General features: G+C 44.7%; 1 protein-coding gene across 1 annotated transcript in view; it reads right to left on the bottom strand.

The window, feature by feature from the left end:
- Positions 1-20,083, bottom strand: part of RCOR1 (REST corepressor 1) — a 126,759-nt gene that overhangs the window by 21,059 nt on the left and 85,617 nt on the right. The window contains exons 4-6 of the mRNA XM_019461907.2: positions 4,272-4,324; positions 1,323-1,484; positions 498-616 (exon numbers count right to left, since the gene is read on the bottom strand). Of these exons, the coding sequence (XP_019317452.2) occupies positions 498-616; positions 1,323-1,484; positions 4,272-4,324 (334 nt within the window). The remainder of the gene's footprint in view (positions 1-497; positions 617-1,322; positions 1,485-4,271; positions 4,325-20,083) is intronic.

The raw sequence follows: 20,083 nt of genomic DNA, 5'->3' as shown, positions 1-20,083 counted from the left end.
ACTGGAAGTTTCTTGGGGCGCCTGGGTGGCTCAGTCGGTTAAGCGGCCAACTTCGGCTCAGGTCATGATCTCACAGTTCGTGGGTTCGAGCCCCGCGTCGGGCTCTGTGCTGACAGCTCGCAGCCTAGAGCCTGCTTCGGATTCTGTGTCTCCCTCTCTCTCTGACCCTCCCCCCGTTCACGCTCTGTCTCTGTCTCTCGGAAATAAATGTCTTAAAAAAAAATTTAAAAAAATAAAGAAATAAGGTGGAAGTTTACTGAATGCAGGAAGAAGAGAGCGGTAAGAAACGAATACCCAAAGAACGGTGGGCTCGTGCGTTAATGATACAGCTCACGAACGTTACTGAAGAATATTTGTGTACATCTGGCTCCACCAGGAAGGCATTTGGGGAACTCCATCCCTCTCCCTTTCCTTTGGGCACCGACCGCCTCTTAGAAATTCTAGTGACCCGAGAGATCCCCCACGCGGGGAGACACCACCTCCAGGCAGGAACTGACCTCTCCTCCCGCTCCCGCTTCTGTTTCCGAGCGTGGCGGTCCATCACACTGGTTTTAGTCCTTGTCTTCTTCCAGGAGTAGTAAAATTTCACCAGACTTGCTATAGATTTATCAGGAAGCTAAACATAAAAACTGAGTTGGTTTCGATTTAGAGCTGATCGTTACAAATCAAGCGTGCTTAGATACGGTTAATAAGGATGGTCACACACACAGAAATGTTTTAAGGCACAACCCTTTTCTCTGAGAAGAAGATTCAAGAACTCTCATCGGTACATTTCCAGACTACTGCAGTGTGACTGTAAGTGAAACTCAGCCCAGGAAGGATCGCCAAAGGCAGGCTGAGACGAACCCAAGTTTTCATACACCTAAAGTGTCTAGCCTAACTCCTAGGTTATTTTTTAAAAATTCACTTTAGCACTCGTGCAACCATCAATAAAAGCTTTCCTGGTAGGAGTCCACCAAACAGCCTTCTAGAATATAAGAGATAAGCCAACCTTCCCCAGGCAGATAGGGTTCCACGAGGCGCCACACCTCATCAAACAACCATCAAAGACGCTTTCTATCGCATTAATGTGGGGACTCCCAACAAGAGAGATGGGGATGGGGTGGCGGGGGGCTCGTGTTACAGCTGCTCTCAAGCTGGGAAGTGCCAGGAGATGCTTTGCTCCTGTAACTTGAAGCCTCTCATCTACTCCACGGCAAGCATGAGCTACTCCGTTCAACACGGGAATATCTCGGCTTGCGGATGACATCCCCATCTTTCAGGTATGCTGCAGGGGAGAGAGGCTGGGAAAAAAAGAAAAATCAGTGGTTTCATCTACTTACCATTTGTTGGATTCTATGAAAAGTTTTCCCATGAAAACTAAAGGCTTGCTCAAACAAGACTTTATCTTCCACAGTCCACTCATCTGGGAAGGGGGTAAAGTTGGGCAAATCAGCCAATGACTTTTCAATATTATGCTTATGCCAAAAGAGCATCCCAAGAGCCTAGAAAAATAGTATCAGTGAAATTTTAGACCAAAGACGTGAGTGAAACATTAAAATGGAAATCAGGTTGGCAAGAGAAGAGCACGCACGCCCCTGCAGCCTGGCAAACACTGCTACGCGGCTGATGCGTGCGCACTCCCGCGAGACACGCTCCACTGCGCTCACTTCTCGGATGAGAACACGGTGGCCCTGAGAATTAAGTCCTTGCCAACGGTCCAGGGCTGGTAGGTGGCAGAAGCAGTGTGGCCCTAGAATTTGTGCTCTTTATTTATTTATTTTTGAGAGCGAGCATGCGTACAAGTGGGGAAGGGGCAGAAAGAGAGAGAGGGGGAGAGAGAGAGAATTCCAAGTGGGCCCCGCACTGTCGGCGCAGAGCCCGATGTGGGGCTCGAACCCACGAACCACGAGATCATGACCTGAGCCAACACCGAGAGTCGGCTGCTTCACCGACTGAGCCACCCAGGCGCCTTTGGAATCTGTGCTCTTAAAAGCCACACTGGAATGCCTCTGTATACGAAACGACAAAGTAATTTATAAATGCACTTAATTGTTTTGTTACTCTTTTCCTGAAAAGACTCAAATATAAAGAGGGTTTTTTTTTGTCTTTTGTTGTTGTTGTTTTTTGGTAACCCAGAAGGGAGAAAATATTCAAATGGGTGACAAGTTGGAAATGAGAGATAATTCAGCAATTTTTTTCCTGGTAACTCCCAAGTGAGACCAATCAGAATTTTGAAGACCAGAATCCTTAAAAATTCATCTAGGTATATTTAGCAATCACCTAATAATGACTTTTACACTTTCTAAATAGAATTAAAAACTGGTGATGTCAGACTGGCTCAGTTGGTGGAGTATGTGACTCTTGGATCTTGAGGTCGTGAGTTCGAGCCCCATGATGAATGTAGACATTACTTAAAATCTTCAGGGGCTCCTCGGTGGCTCAATCGGTTAAGCATCTGACTCTGATTTCTGCACTGGTGGTGCACAGCCTGCTTGGGATTTTCTCTCATTCTCTCTCTGCCCCTCCCCTGCTTGTGCTCGTGCTCTCTCTCAAAATAAATAAACTTTAAAAATAAATAAATAATAATAAAATCTTAAAAAGTTGGTGCTGTTCTGAGCAACTTTGTGAAATTCACGAGTAGGGTTTAGAAAAAGAAAAGGGATATACCTCTTGCTTTTAAAGATTCTGGTACTATCCTACTATAACCAGCTTTTCTAACAAATTCTACCAAGCTGAAATAATTAAAAGTGTGGCCAAGGCTAAAACAAAGAGTTTAATTCTATATAACGTAGCTCAGTGGTGCCCTCAATCATGAGGATAAAAGCCTGCAACTTACAGGCTGTAAAATCTAGATGAATGCCAAGGAAAGCACTAATCCAAATTAATATGCTGATTTTTAAAATAGGAGTTAGAAATAAGCTGAAATAAGGTTATCATCAAGGGGCGCCTGGGTGGCTCAGTCAGTTGAGCGTCCGACTTTGGCTCAGGTCATGATCTTGCAGTTTGTGGGTTCGAGCCCCATGTCGGGCTCTGTGCTGACAGCTCAGAGCCTGGAGGCTGCTTCGGATTCTGTGTCTCCCTCTCTCTCTGCCCCTCCCCTGCCTGTGCTCTCTCTCAAAAATGAATAAACGTTAAAAAAAAAAAAAAAAGATTATCATCATACTTTTGGGGAAAAATTAATCTCGTAGATTTCTAATAGCTTCCAAACAATTTTTAAAAGAAAGCCTTAGTCAAATATTACAACTTGGAACTGATTCAAAACAGTTAATATGAAAAGAAAACACTGTGGGTCTGAGTGAGACATGTGGCTCGGAGTCAGGATAAAACCCATCACACAAATGACAAACCACATATTCAAACAGGGAAGTATTAAGCCCTAAATACTACCAACCTGCAGAAAAACAGGTGCCTTTCAAATCAAAGGGCCCTCTAATACTCATGTCAAGCAATAAAAAGGGGACCAGGGCCTTGTTTAATTTGCTAGTGACCACCAAAAAATGGCATGGCTACCTAACACACAGAACACAATTTAACAGGTCGGCTATAAAAGCCATTTAAAAAAAACATTTACTTTTTATTAATTTTTTTTAATTTTTTTTTTTTAATTTACATCCAAGTTCATTAGCATCTAGCGCAACAAGGATTTCAGGAGTAGATTCCTTAGTGCCCCTTACCCATTTAGCCCATCCCCCCTCCCACAACCCCTCCAGCAACCCTCTCTGTTCTCCATATTTAGGAGTCTCTTTTGCTTTGTCAACCTCCCCCCCCACCCCGGTTTTATATTATTTTTGTTTCCCATCCCTTATGTTCATCTGTTTTGTCTCTTGAAGTCCTCATACGAGTGAAGTCGTATATTTATCTTTCTCTAATTTCGCTTAGCATAATACCTTCTAGTTCCATCCACGTAGTTGCAAATGGCAAGATTTCACTCTTTTTGATTGCTGAGTAATACTAACACACACACACACACACACACACACACACACACACACACACACCCCCCACATCTTCTTTATCCATTCATCTGCTGGTGAACATTTTGGCTCTTTCTATACTTTGGCTATTGTCGATAGGGCTGCTATAAACATGGGGGTGCATGTGCCCCTTCGAAACAGCACACCTGTATCCCATGGATAAATGTCGAGTAGTGCAATTGCTGGGTCTTAGGGTAGTTCTATTTTTAGTTTTTTGAGGAACCTCCATACTGTTTTCCAGAGTGGCTACACCAGCTTAGCTCGCATTCCCAATTAAAAACCCATTTTAACAACAAAAGAAAACCATGACATTACCTGTTCCATGTTGTACCCATGCTTCTCTTTAGCAATGGCAATGTATTCATCTACTGAAAAACAAGACAAGAGGCCAGTAAACACACTGAGGGACAGGAAACCACAGTACATGAGCACTAGAATTATATATATATATATTTCAGGCCTGCCATGTGCAAGAAAAAAATAAAGAACAGACAGTAACCAAACAGAATCATATATAATATGATCCCATCATGGATCTTACACATAGAAATCCCACAAAGGAATAGCTAAAAATATACTCTAATATGAATGGTACTTAACATATCCCATCTGTGGATGGGAGAGATCATGATTCTTCTTTTTCAACTTGGTTCTACTTAAATTTTCTATGATAAACAGATATCACATTGGTACCCTGAAAGATAACCAAAAGAAATAAAAAATATTAAATTGGGGTTTGTTTTTAGTCTCCGCTGAGTTTGAAAAACAAACAACTTATCTCTATACTAAAAAATCTAAGAGATGAATTACATGAACCAGTGCCTGGTATCTGCTCTCAAACTCCAACACAAGGTGACAAGTGCCAGTTTTTCAAGCACTAAGGTAACACCAAGGAAAACTGACTGACTCGATATCCAGGGGAAGTTGCCGTCCCCAAAGTTATTTCCTCTCTACATTTTCTAGCCTTCCTTCCAGGAAAAAAAAAAGAGAGAGACTACTAATCAATAACACTTCGTTACATTCCTATATAAGTTTTTTGCTTTGTTTTGTTTTTGGTAAAGTACAAAAATAACACAAGCTCCAAAAAAAACAACAACAAAAAAAATCAAATAGCACAGAACTGTCTGAAACAAACAGAATTCTGTCCCCAGGCCATCCCCCCGCCACCCCCCCCCAAGTCTCTCTCTCCAGGTGCAATGACCACACTTCAGAGCTGAGGAAACAGGCCGGAGCGGTTGGTTCACTTGCCCACTGTAACGCAGCGAGTTAACAGAAGCCTGATCAAAGTCAGAGCCTCCCAGGCTCAGAATGCTAGTCAGTGACACCACAACCATCTTACCTGATTGTGGCACAACTGGTGGCCAACTGACAAAAAAGAAATCATTCTGAAAAGGAATTCAAACTCTTTTATGAACAGGTATTCTAACACTAGAGGAAAGCTTTTCCACTGACAGAAGAAAAAGTCGATGTCGTTCAAACAGTGACTACACATAGTGCCACCCAGTATCAGTTTCAACACCGAGACTAGGTTTCCATTTCCTTTTTAAATATTGCAAGTCCATACAAACAGACAGTGATTTCACTCAGAGTATATATAGCGGACCCTCGAACTTGGGTGTGAGCTACGCGGGTCCACTTTTAGGAGAATCTTCTGCAGTATTTTCTCAATAACACTGGCTTTTCTCTGGCTTCCTTCACTGGAAGAATGCAGTACGTGTCACATATAACACACACAACAATGTGTGTTGGCTACTTGTGTCATCAGCAAGGCTTCTTGGTCAACAGCAGGCTATCAGCAGTTAAGTTTCTGGGGAGTCAAAACTTGTACGTGGATTTTTTTTTTCCTCACAGGGTGTTGGGCGCCCCAAGGCGTTCAAGGGTCAACCGTAGTGAGATTCCTATTTACCCGCGAGTCGGCGAATGACAAACTAAATGACCTCGGTTTGTCACAAAAGTTGGAACCGGTGGTCTGAAAATGGGGAGGAATTATTCCAAAGTGTTTCCCTTGCTTATTATGTCACAATAGGGTGGATTATGCCAAGTAAGACAAAAATGCCCTAAGATTCTTTAAAACAATGCTGACGCACGGTGAGGCTGCACGGCTCACACGGGACCCCGGCGGAAAGACTGCAGGTCGGGTGATAAAACTAAGTAATGAGACGTGTTCAAGCCAAGGCCGTGTACGGGGAAGAGGGAAAAACAATCTGCGGTGAACTGAGGGTCAACCCCAGAGAGGGTCTGCTGGAAGGGTGGTTCCTTTTCATAGACATCCGGCAAACGAACCCGAAACTCGCGCTCTACAAGCTCAACTCCGCAAGCGTACAAACGTCCAGACGCTATCATTACCTTCGCTGGATGAGGGACGCGTGGTGCGTGCACAGCCACCGCCCAGGCATGTGATCTGCCAGCAAATCCTCGCACCAGGTGTCTGGGCAGGGCAGGGGGGCAGGCCCGCGGGGCTGTGCGCTGTCCCAGTAGCCTGCCCTGCCCACCGTTCTCGGGGGCAGATGCTATCTGCTCCAGTCTTTTCTGCTCCGTCAGTAACAGGGCCAGTAAACCTGTCTCCCCAGGTCTCCGGCGGGATTTAGCTCAAAAATTACAAGGAAAACAAAGCATTCTTTGGATACTACTGTATTTTCATCTGCTTTGTTTTTTAACAGAAAAATTAGCTGGTGGCAGGAACAGTAAAATTGACCAGTGGATTCTGAGCGTTGCAGGCAAGTTTGGACAGAACATTTTCTGTGCTGCAAACAGTAAAGCGTTGTTAATAAGTAACCTTTAAGATCACACCTCTTTTAGATTTCCTTGTAGACTCCTCTGAGGACTCAAATCTAAAACAAAGGAAGAAAGGACTTAATCAGAGCCACTTAGGGGAAGTCACTTGGTATCTCTACTAGGTGAGGTGAAGGCGTGACAAAACGAGTCAACAGATGGGGAGCCTTGCAACTTGCAAAAGAATTACCATCTGATACCCACCAGCAAAAATACAACCGTTCACTCTTTTCATGTCCCCGAAGTCCAACAAAGACTGGATGAACAATTTGCCAAAAGAATGCTGGGGGTGCTGTCATGTGAATGATGTCACAGGAGAGAAAGGTTCTTTCCCAGCAAGTGAAAAGGCAGCACAGGTCAGGTGTGTGGTGCGAGAGACGCAGGTCCAGTCTCGGCTGTCTCTGGACAAAAGGAGTTCACAGGCAGTGGTGCCTGACGCACGGTGAGCGCTACGGTTTCGACCGCGGTACCTCTAGCCACTTTCCTGACCTTCCCAGGAAGTAGCTCTCACCAGGAAAGCTGCGTCAGCACCGAACTGAAAACCACAGCAGAGCAGGAAGTCCTCCCAGAATGCTGAAGACTGGACTTAATCCAGAACAGGGCCGTGTGCGCACACAACGGATGCTGCCGACGGCCTTGTCTCTCACTGCCTCCCTACTGTACGCACAGGGTCCTCAGCTCTTGCTCCCTTTCACAGTCAGGGGGACAAGGGCTACCCACCAGTTTCTAGAGTCCCCAGTATCTTCTCTACCACCTACCCTGCTCCTTTCCAGAACATGCCAGTAGCTGCTGGTAGGGCACGATGAAAATGTAAAGTGTGCATTTTCAAAACCTCCCACATGCTTTCCTTAAAAGCAAAAATAAGCTTTCAACCTAAGACGATAAAATCCACTCCCAAATGCCTTCATGAAAACAAAGGATGACCGGATACGTTAGGTGGTGGATGAAGGACGAATCAGGAAGGGAGGCAAAAAGCTCTAAAACAACGAACACGGGGTTCCCGGGGACTTTTCCAGTACTTTCTCATCTCTGGCAACAGTAATCTTGATTTCATCTCTAGTAAATTAAAGGTTAACCAGAGTCTGTCCCAATCCGGGGGTGAGGAGCCACTGCAGGCAGGCGAGGGTCATTAAGTATGCTGTGATTAGGACGATGCCCAAAGTCCATGTGGCTTAAGGAAATGCCAGGATGTTGGCAAGGACCCGGTCATTCGCACCCACCAGCCTTCCCTACCGCACGGGGGACAGAACCAGGCAGTCATCTGGGTGCAAGAAGAAGCTGACTGGACATTCTAAGCAGAAAGATCGGTTACTTGGCGTACTCTCCTTTAAAAACCATTCTATCGTTGTGTAAGTGCAATATTTTAAAAACTTGAATATTCCTATGGAAACAACCAAGGAGAAATGTCTAATCTTAAATTATGATGGATAAAGATACGTATCACTTTGATTCTTTAACAAGTGCACAGACGGGGGGGGGGGGGCACCTGGGTGGCTCAGTCGGTTAAGCATCCGACTTCAGCTCAGGTCATGATCTCACGGTTCGTGGGTTCGAGCCCCACGTCGGGCTCTGTGCTGACAGCTCGGAGCCTGGAGTCTGCTTCAGATTCTGTGTCTTCCTCTCTCTCTGCCCCTCCCTGCTTACACTGTCTCTCTCTCTCTCTCTCTCTCTCTCTCTCTCTCTCAAAAATAAATAAACATTAGAAAAAATTTAAAAAAAAGTGCACAGACTGTACAAACCATTGGCTTCTCTGACAAGAATTTAGCATTACAGAAAGTACAGGTAAACGAGTTATGTTCTGGGGTAACATCACTTAAAGGTAGAATGTGTGTGAGATTCATCAAGAAAATTTACAAAATTCCTAAAGCCTACTCAAGCATTTCTTGAACTACCCTTACTGTGTACAGAAAAGCAGGCCAAAATACAGAAGAAAAATGAACTGATTTCCTGAGGTAGCTTGAAACAACACAAGTAACAGAGAACAGAAATACATAAGTAACAGTACAGATGTAGACTAGCATGGGATCCAAGATAATCAGTAAATAATGATGATAATGATGTTAAATCAAGACAAGCTTCCTAAAGATTCAATAGCTATACTGATTAGTAACAGTAGCTAATATTTGAGACTTTACTATGTGCCAGCCACTGTTCTAAAATTCTTTAAGGGATTCTTTTTAATTTTTTTTTTAATGTTTATTTATTTTTGAGACAGAGAAGAGACAGAGCGCGAGTGGGAGGAGGGCCAGAGAGAGAGGGAGACACAGAATCCGAGGTAGGCTCCAGGCTCCAGGCTCCGAGATGTCAGCACAGAGCCCAACGCGGGGCTCGAGCTCACGGACCGCGAGATCATGACCTGAGCCGAAGTCGGACGCCCCCCCCTAAAGGATTCTTTTTAATCCTCTCCAATAATTCCATTATCAGTCCCATTCCTAAAGAAAGAAACTGAAGCTCAGAGAAGTCATTTGGCCAAGGTCACACGGCTGGTAAACAGCAGAAGCAAGACGTACATACACACAGAGTGTGTGACCACAGCACCTGTGATGTTAAACCTCTATAGGCTATCCCATCTCCTGAGTAAAGGACACAGAGAGAGAAGGGCACTCCACGGTACAGAGAACTGAGCCAGGCAAGCCAACCTAGTCCATGTCGCTTGAGTGGAGTTAAGAAAATCAAACTGTGGTTGATGAAGGAAGTGATGGAAAGTGAGGGTAACGGGCAAATGGCTGCCTTGTCGGAGGCCTCACTTGTTTTCTATATTCAGGTTTCAAGCCGACGAACTAAATGTCCTTAGTACCATTAGCGGGAGTCTCGAACTCGGCTGCAAAAAAGGGAAGAATGCAGATGAAAGTTGCCACGGTCACCTGAGCTCACCCACTCCTCCCTCCTCTGGACACTGCAGACTCAGGACACCTTGTGATCTTGCATATGCTATTTGGAGCGAGAGGCTGACACCATAAGGTGGGTCGAGGACAAAGCTATAACCTTAAATACAGTTCGAAAAAAATGTTATCATCGTAACATTTGCAGCAGCATTCGTACTACAAAGGAAACGTGGCACCAGTTTCTCTCGCATAACTCAAACTGAGCAGGCCAAAATTTTTTTCGTATCATGGCATCTCCTTTTATTATTAAAATAAGAAATGAGTTATCACTAACAGAGAATCAAAAAGAGCTTCAATCATTTAAGTAAAGCAATTATGCCACCTGGTGGGCACAGATATTACTACAGTTAACATCCCAATGATCCCCCGGGGCATGGTGGGGGTGAGGGTGGGTGCACACAGTAGTAAAATGCACTTTTGTTAAAATCCCACTTTACAGAAGAAGCGCCATCCCCCAACACTCTAGTAAATACTACAAAATCCAACTCAGTCTCACAGACAATCTGATCAAGTGGAAAGGAGAATATAAACACTGGGGCGCCTGGGTGGCTCGGCTGGTAGAGCATCCAACTTTGTTCCGGTCATGATCTCACAGTTCATGAGTGAGAGCCCCACGTGGGGCTCTCTACTGTCAGCGTAGAGCCCACTTCAGAGCCTCTGTCCCTTTCTGTCTGCTCCTCCCCCACTCGTTCTCTCTCAAAAGTAAACATTAATATATATATATAATCATCATCATCATCATAACAACATATAAATATATATATAAATACCCCACCAAACCACACTTACCTAAATTCAGTTTCTGGCACCTATTGCTACCTAATCTCTACCTCTATATTCCCCCTCCAACCAGTATCAACTTTGTATGACTGCAAATAAATTCTACTCCTTTTTTCCTCGTGGATTGACTATTACGATCTTAAAAGTGGCTCCAGGGCAAACATTTTATGAGTAATTAAAAAAAGCTTTTTTTCATGTTAAATTTAACATTTTGTGTGCTGCATTAAAAAAATAACTTAGCCAATAAGAGCCACCTGGGTGGCTCAGTCGGGTGAGCGTCCAACTCTGGATTTCGGCTCAGGTCGTGACCCCAGGGTCACCGGATCAAGCTCCGTGTCGGACCTCATGCTGAGCACGGAGCCTGCTTAAGGGTTCTCCCTCTCTTCCTTGGCCCTTCTCCCCTCCTGGAGCATGTGCTCACTCTCTCTAAACAAAACAAAACAAACAAAATCTTGCAATAGGAAAAGGGAAGTACATGCCTCCACCTTTACTCCAGTTCTCATACACTTGTGTGCCTTCCAGAACCACACAGATAGGATCTCTTGTGTTTTCAAAATGGATCGTCACTAGAATGACGTCTGGCTGTAATTACAACAATAACCACCTTTCCCTTAAAAACGCCCAAAGCCCACGGTGAAGAATAGATCAGTCCAGCGACCCACTGTTCTCATGCATCTCTCCCATCAAGTCAACCTGCCTGACGACCATGTCCCTAAGCAGGCACCTGTGCACTCAAAATAACTTCACTTGCTCTCTTCGGTGTTTCCCTTTGTACAGTATGAGCAGAAGGAACAAAGCCCAAGACGAGGTCTGCCTCTGTCTTAACGAAAGGCAACATTCCCGGACAGAAGAGGGGGCAAAGAGACACTACGGATCACTCACAAGCTCGTAGCTGGCAACAGTGGAGCCCTCTGTCCTTGCTTTCCGTTAGGAGCTTACAAGCTAAACCCATTTCCTCATCCGTCGGACAAAAGTATAAGAGATGACGTCCGGTTCTAACCCTTCACAAGGCAGCAGAGGAGCCAAAATACACAAAAGCAAAATCTTACTGAAATGAATTCCTTCATAAGCACCTGTGAGTTTCCATTCGAGGCAGCCTGCACTCCAGAGCCACAGAAGCAGTTTATGGAGAGAAACCCAGTCCTCCGGCCCCATTAGAGCTGTATGTCCGCCAGGCCAGTGGTTCCTAGCCCCGACCCAGGAGAACCAGCCAAGAAACTTCTCTGAAGTACTAACTCTTGCGCTCCACCCTCTTTTGTACACATACATGTGTTTGCACCTATGTGTGTTTATGTGTGTATACGTATGTGTGTGGATGTATACATCGGTTTTAGGAAGCATGACGGGCGTACAGAAAAGGCACACGTATAAGGGCACAGCTCGGTGAGTTCTGAGAAGTGAGCACACCTGATCAAGGAAAGACCCGACTATACTCTAATGTTCTGGTTTGCTTTTACAATGCCCCCAGATGACTTTGAGAATTGGTGAATTAGAGCCTCATATTGAGGTAAAGAACATGAGTGTGGGAACATTCTTCATTTTAATGTGATAAAAAGCACTTCAACAAGCACAAAATCTTTAAGTTTGGGTATTAAAAAGATCAGACAATATCAGGACCACAGACATAGGAAGAAATGTGCTTCTTTATATTGTTACTATATAAAAGGAGGTTTGCGAATTTGTGAGTTGTGAATTTCAATCATGCAAAAATATTTCCTTTCAGTGACTATACAAAGTGATTCTCTTCTAAATTACTGATTTCAGGCCCACCTCCTGCAGAGGAGTTATGGGCAGGGAAAGGCGGAGGTGGTAGGAAGAAGGGCTTACGAGCCCGCAAATCCTAGTGGCTCCTTACAGCTTGTCTACAAGCCTTGAGTTATAGGGGCCTATGTTTAACCCTGCCTCCGCCGCCCTGTACTTACAATGGTCCCTCCCTCAGTACAACCCATTGTGTACAAGGGCACACAAAAGAGGGATCTCTAAGTGAGATGAACAGGCCAAGGGAAACACGGAGGGAGGCTGGGTTCTAGGAAGTGTGCAGGAGCACGACCTGATGCAAGGTCGCTTCCCCTCTGTGGGCCCAGGTTTCCCGAGCCCTGAAAATGGAGGCTAAACTGCACGGTGCTGTAGTGAGAATGGGGGCCGGGGGAGAACGGCGTGTTTGTTGGGAGTGGGCAGGTTTTTCCGCCAAAGCTGTAAGTCCTACCACTTCCAATGCCTGAATCTTGGGTGGTGAGGGTAGGGGTGGGGGAACTTTCATCCACTTAAAGAAACTGGAGTTTTCAAAGCAGGTGGCAGAAAGGTGGTATTTTATATTTAATTATTCTATTTTACATTTAACCCTTCTCCACTGATTCAATGCATCTTTCAGGCCGACTGTGTGCCCAGTGCTGCTTATACAGTTAAGATTAAAACAGTCGGCCTTCAGAGAGCTCAGTCTGGAGGGCTGAGAAATAATGACACAAATAATTAACTCCAATTGTCATAGGCGTCAGAGAAAAAGAATTCTGAACACACTTAACTGGGAAACCTGATCTGCAGAATCAAGGAAGGCTTTCTTTTCTACTGGAAAAGGACATTATAAATTCCTGCTTACTCATTTGTTATTTATAGTAGGGGAAAATTGAAAAAATAGAAACAATTCAAGAATGAAGACATGGTGAAATAAATTGAGCTATATGATGGGATATTATTCAGGGATCAAAACTCAGTCTAATGTTTAATTATCGGAAAATTAAAGTTGAAAAACTATTATTTACAATATGACCTATTTGTGCTTAAAACCAGAGTGCACAGAAGCATAAAAAAAGGACATGAAAGCAAAATTTTAATACTTGTTATACCCACGTGATGGGTATAGGAATTACAGGCTATTTTTAATGATAAAAACAAACTTGTATGTATATATGTAATTTCTTTTCTGAACCGCTGGAGAGTGTCATAATTATGCCTCCGTACTCTTAAATCCTTGGCCTGTATCTTCAAAGAGTAGGTGTATTATTCTCTTACGTAACCACAGAACAGTAAATTCAACATTTAAACAATAATCTGTGTCTGTATTCCAATCTGGCCAGTTGATCCCAAAATGTGCTTTACATTGTGCTCAAGAATTTAAGTAAATCCCAGTTATCTCATCCCCACATATATATAATATGCATCTTTTTAATGTTTTATACAAGTAACCTCTGCACCCAACATGGGGCTTGAACTCACGACCCTGAGAGATCAAGTCGCATGCTCTTGCAGCTGAGCCAGATATGCGCCCCGATACACAACTTTTTAAAAATGTGGACATGTTTTTTATAGAACCACAATACCACTATCACACTTAACAAAAATAGCAAAATTCCTTGGTATGAGAGCGGTGCTGAACTCGCCGGACGGTCTGAAATGCAGAGGTCCCACGAAAGCAATTACTGGCAAGGACATGAAGCAGATAAAGTCTGCACTTTATTGGTAGCAGCATGAACCAGTTTGACCACTTTGGAAAATACTCTGGCACTGACCTCACGGCTGAGGATCGACATTTCGAATGGATATCAAGAACTAAGTTAAAGAAAGTTCCCAGCAGTAGTAGTTGTAACAATAAAGAACTGGAAGCAAATGTCCATCGTGAACAGAAAGAATAAATTATAACGTAACAAGAGGAAACTCTTGAAGTCTAAAAGAAAAGGATGATGATAAGACACACGGATATGATGAAAGGGTACAGTAACCCTTCATTTGTAACTGCAGGCTTCAACCATAGTCTGTAAATCCAGCTGTGTCTTTTCTAGTAAGTTCTTACCACTTTACCTAACTCTAAATAAATAAGAATAAAAATGATAAAAATAATGTTCATACATTAAAAAAGACATTCACATCCCAATTGTCAAGCTCTCTGAAAGCCATTTCTTTATAAAAAACTGAAAACTAAGGCCAGTAGTGCCGATGCGACCCCTAGCCCTGCACACATTCCAGTCAAAGAACTAGCAGGCACGAATTTTAAGTACACTTTTCCCTCCTGTCGATGACCTTGTAATTTACCGGGCAGGTCCCCATCAGACTGTGAGCTACACTTGCGCAGGGATTTGTCAGACTGTTCGCTCTCGTATTCCCCCAAAGCCTGGCGCATACACACCTCTCAAGTATGTACCGAGCAAACGAACGGTCACGAAGCGGGTGGCAAAGAAGACGCTGGAGGATGCCAGATGACCGAGACGCAGAACACACAGCTGGAGAGCCTGCGTTTGCAAATCTTCACACAGGGCAGTGTCCACAACCCCGTCATTTCCTCATTCACCGGACGAGTACTTATCGTACTCCCACCACGTGCCAAGAGGACTGCCGGAGAACGGAGCACACACACCAGGTTCCTCATCAGTTTTCAACAGAGAGACGAAGCAAAAAACGCCACGTCGGACGACGAGAAATAAAACGAAGGAAATGAAGCAAGGTAAGGCAGGACTCTCATTTCACAGTGTGGTCAAGGAAAGCCTGTCAGTGGACGCGTCAGCAGTGAGGAGGAACTGAGGGAGAGGGCCATGTGGACACTGGGAGAAGAGTATTCCAGACAAAGGAATGGAAGAGGCTCAGGAGTGGGCTCAGACTACGTAGGGGCCTTGTGGCCAACCGTCCAGTCCTCTGACACTGTAGTGAACCGGAAAGCCAATGGAATGTTTTGAACAGTGATTCTTGACATGTACTATGTATTTATTTGGAAGTTAAAAAATGTACTCTGTATCTATCAAACTTGCACACACAATATAATCTTGACAATGTGGACTGAACTCAAATGCCCTAAGAGAAGCGCCTGCGTGTGCTGCAGCTCCAAAGAAGGTTCTCGTTCCAAGAAAGCTACAACTTGTTTTAAAATCTCTAATTTGGGGCGCCTGGGTGGCTCAGTCGGTTAAGCGTCAGACATTGGCTCAGGTCATGATCTCACGGTTCGTGGGTTTGAGCCCCGCATCGGGCTCTGTGCTGACAGCCTGGAGCCTGCTTCAGATTGTGTGTCTCCCTCTGTCTCTCTGCCCTTTCCCCACTCCTGCCCTCTCTCTCTCTCAGAAATAAACATTAAAAAGAAATTTTAAAAAATCTCTGATTTGAGGGGCGCCTGGGTGGCTCAGTCGGTTAGGCGTCCGACTTCAACTCAGGTCACGATCTCGCGGTCTGTGAGTTCGAGCCCCGCGTCGGGCTCTGTGCTGACAGCTCAGAACCTGGAGCCTGCTTCCGATTCTGTGTCTCCCTCTCTCTCTGTCCCTCCCCCGTTCATGCTCTGTCTGTCTCTGTCTCAAAAATAAATAAACGTTAAAAAAAATTAAAAAAAAAATCTCTAATTTGACTTTGCTTTTCGACACATCCTTAAATTCTGTCTGTCTAGCACGGTGTAGGTGTTAATTTTTTTCTTTATAGTCAATAGTCAACTAGCTTCAAAAATCACATCCAGCTTGATGGTCTCTGGCATTAGCTAATGATTTCCATCTATGTCAATTTTAACATGGAGATTTGTGCTTACCACGGTACCAGTTTCTCCTCATTTTTATAAAATAAAAGCAAGATGCAATCAAACACTTAAATAACTGCAAAAGCACTGATTATACATAACCTATAAAGTAGGCGATGCATAAATGAGCGGGACCATCTGTTTTCCTGATTCCCAATAGCCAACGTTACCCTGCAAATTTCTACGCCCAAGGCAAGTGCCGCCGAGTCTAGGAAATCTGCTTCTTCAGGAAGCGACCCACAGTGGGCACAGTTGTACGCTGGCTTGCCCTCTGGCTCCAATTCACCTCCTACAGCCAAGCCCTCCCTTAAAGAGAGTCAAACAACAAAAGTCATGCTCTGATCATCCCCTTTCCTAACCTATCCTCTCTCCTAAAACTGCCTTCTAAACTGTGCTCTCAGGCCACCGTTTTGTATTACATTTGACTGCACTTGCTTTGGCAAACTTTTGTTTGTTTGTTTTTCATTAACACAGTAAAGTGAACCAGACTGGGAATAAGGTCTGGCCTAACTGTATACATTTCAAAGAAAACAAGACTATCTAGTAAAAAAAAAAAAAAAAAAAGTTTTGAGATTTCTCGTTACCAACATGTCCACTTGGTTTTGCTAACTTTCAGCTGCTCTGCCACACAAAGTCCAGGCCCTGGCTGGGTGTACGTGTCAGGGCAGGGACAAGAGGGCAATATAAAAGTATCACGTACTGCACCCACAGCGGCGGCCCCCAGACAGAAGGCTGCCCTAAAGCCATTAGGTTGGGGCAAGCAGGGCGGGCATCCAGGGTGCGGACCAAGGGAGGGCAGCCTGAAATGGGGTGGGGAGGGTGCTCACAGATGGGAGCAGAGGGGGCAACCATGTACCTCACAATGGTGACCAGGGAGCAAAGCCGATAGGGAGATGATGTCCTATCACAGAAACAAGAGTGACTCATAGGCATCTTCATGCACATGCGTGGAATAACTGACGCAAGGGTGCAGTCGTGCCCAGATATGACGGCGCCCTGCTTAAAGGCCTAATAAAGCTCCCCGGACCCCCCGCCCCCTTACCCCACGTGCCCATAATCTCCACCTCCTTTGAGCAAGTTCAAACACTTCCGACACTGCCAATTTGACTTCCCACATTTCTTTTTCTTTTTTTTTTTTTTTTTAACGTTTACTTATTTTTTGAGAGAGAGAGAGACAGACAGAGCACGAGCAGGGGAGGGGCAGAGAGAGAGGGAGACACAGAATCCGAAGCAGGCTCCAGGCTCTGAGCTGTCAGCACAGAGCCCCACGCGGAGTTTGAACCCACGAACCATGAGATCACGACCTGAGCTGAAGTTGGATGACTGAGCCACCCAGGCGCCCCTGACTTCCCATATTTCGATCAAGCCTCCCTCTAACAGCAACAGCCTTGAGGGCATCAACTTCTCTCACCCAGAATGGATCGACACTCACTGCCTCTAGCCCTGGCTCTCCACTAAACCACAAGGCTGTCAAGAGACTTGGCACAGTTTCAAGGCTTCTCACCTCCCCAAGGACCACAGGTGTCGCAGCCAGGCAGGTCTCCAAAACAGAGCACTGCATTTTCTCCCCGCATCTTCGTACACGGACAAATACAGGTGCACAGGCATCCTTCCCCCGGTCTGCAGCACACATATGCACCTTGCCCACAAGCCAACTCTTACCCTCCTCAACATTCTACCCAGAATGTCAACTGTTTCCAATACTTCCCCTGTTTCTATCCAGGAAAATGTAGCGCTTTCTGCTGGGTCCCACGGCGGGGGTGGGGTGGGGTGGGGTGGGGGAGGGATGCTAACAGCCCATAGGAGGTGCTGGAAGCTAAAATGAGACTCCACTGTCCTCATCTCCAATTAGTGAACATTTTTCCATTTCTCTCACCATCTGCCAACCTCCAGATTCTACCACTTTTCAACCTTCATTCATTCCTGTGTCCCCTAAATCTCATGCCATTGTTTCATCAAGTAATTTTCCAGAATTATTTAATATATATACTATTTACTTATTACATACTATATATTATTTAGTATATATACTATATATATATAATAATAATAAAATCATACTGTTCTCCTCTACGCTACCTGGAATTATTTATATTTCCTCCATATGCAATGCGTCTCTACAAGGCACATTTTCTAGGCATACCCCAAAGGTCGTAGCTCTCGCTGAAGTTTCACTCAGACACAGCCCAAAGCAGCTAGTCTAGTATCAGTAATGCTTTAAGAATGCAATTATAGGGGCGCCTGGGTGGCTCAGTCGGTTGAGCGTCCGACTTTAGCTCAGGTCACGATCTCACGGTCCGTGAGTTCGAGCCCCACGTCGGGCTCTGGGCTGATGGCTCAGAGCCTGGAGCCTGCTTCCGATTCTGTGTCTCCCTCTCTCTCTGCCCCTCCCCCGTTAATGCTCTCTCTCTGTCTCAAAAATAAATAAACGTTAAAAAATTTTTAAAAAAAGAATGCAATTATAGTTGATTAAGAAAAGCAGCATATGAAGGCAGACGTGTATAATAAATGCCATCTGGGGGCGCCTGGGTGGCGCAGTCGGTTAAGCGTCCGACTTCAGCCAGGTCACGATCTCGCGGTCCGTGAGTTCGAGCCCCGCGTCAGGCTCTGGGCTGATGGCTCCGAGCCTGGAGCCTGTTTCCGATTCTGTGTCTCCCTCTCTCTCTGCCCCTCCCCCGTTCATGCTCTGTCTCTCTCTGTCCCAAAAATAAATAAAAAACGTTGAAAAAAAAAATTAAAAAAAAATAAATGCCATCTGGAGACCAGAGATCTAGCCCAAACTTGGCTACTAAGAAGCTGTGGTTCCTTAAGCATTTGACCTCACTTTTCTAGACCTCAAGTTTTTTGCATCCAAAAAAGAAGAGCCGGACTAGAGGAAATACACATACATTACGGTTTACAGGTTCATCTTCCCTTCTTTCTCCGTTAGAACATAAGCTTCCTGACTCCCTCACTCCTGCCACACACTACCAAGCACACAAAGCGCTCAATAAAAATGTGAATGAAACGAATGCTCACTAAACAAACTCAAATTCCAGATAACCCCAGTCAAGATACTTTTGGAGAGAGCTTGAAACTATGAGCCTAAACTTCACCCAGAAAAATAAATACATCAACCAGGAACACGGAAAAGAATAAAAATGGTACAAATCAGGAAACAACGGATCAATCAATGAAACAGAGTCAAGAATTCAGATAAAGACCAAAGTACACACACGAGTTTAACCTAAGTGAAGATTTGAGAAAGAATTAAATAGTTCCAGATAGAACAATGATGTAACGAGGAGAGAGGCGGGAGGAGGGGCGGGCAGAAGAAACAGAGGTGTGCGCAGTATATGGTATGTGGGGGAAGGGCTTTTTTCAGCATGACAGTATGCGAGCAGCCACAAGTAAGATTAATCAATTTAACTACATATAATTCTAAAAAACAAACCAAACAACAAATAAGGTAAGGCCTGACTGCTATGTACAGAAGAATTAACAAGTCAAGATACAGAGGTGCCCGGGAGGCTCAGGCAGTTAAGTGACTCTGTCTTGGTGCAGGACACGATCTCACAGTTGGTGAGATCGAGCCCTGTGTCGGGCTCTGCGCTGACAGTGTGGAGCCTACTTAGGATTCTCTCTCCCTCTCTCTTTGCCCCTCCCCCACTCACATGTGCTCGCGCTCTCTCTCTCTCTCTCAAAATAAACAAACTTTATTAAAAGTTCAAAATACAAAGATGCTCAACCTTAGTAATAATTAACGAAATCCTTTTTCTATCAGTTCAGCCAACTTTAAAAAGCAATTAATATTCCCATACAATGAGGTATCACCCCACACCCATTAGGACAGCTACTATTAAAAAAACAAGCAGAAAATGGTAATTCTGATAAGGATGTGGAGATGCTGGACCCCGTGCACTGTCGGTGGGAATATAAAATGACAGCAGCCCCTGTGGAAAACAGGAGGGCAGGTCCTTAAAAAATTAAAAACTAGAATTACCAAATCCAGCAATCCCGCTTCTGAGTAGACACCCAAAAGAAATGAAGGCAGGGTCTCGAAGACATATTTGCACACCCACGTTCACAACAGCAGCGTTCACAACAGCCAAAACGTGGAAACAACCCAAGTGTCCGTCACCGGTAAATGAGAGACAAATGTGGCCTTTCCTCACAAGGAAGAACTACTCAGTCATAAAAATGAAGGAAACGGCACCACAGGCTACAAT

The sequence above is a fragment of the Panthera pardus genome, unplaced genomic scaffold (genome assembly GCF_024362965.1).
Source record: "Panthera pardus isolate Hobbes unplaced genomic scaffold, ASM2436296v1 HiC_scaffold_24, whole genome shotgun sequence".
NCBI lineage: Eukaryota > Metazoa > Chordata > Mammalia > Carnivora > Felidae > Panthera > Panthera pardus.
The sequence above is the reverse complement of the archived record's forward strand: the minus strand, read 5'-3'. Positions and strand labels throughout refer to the sequence as shown.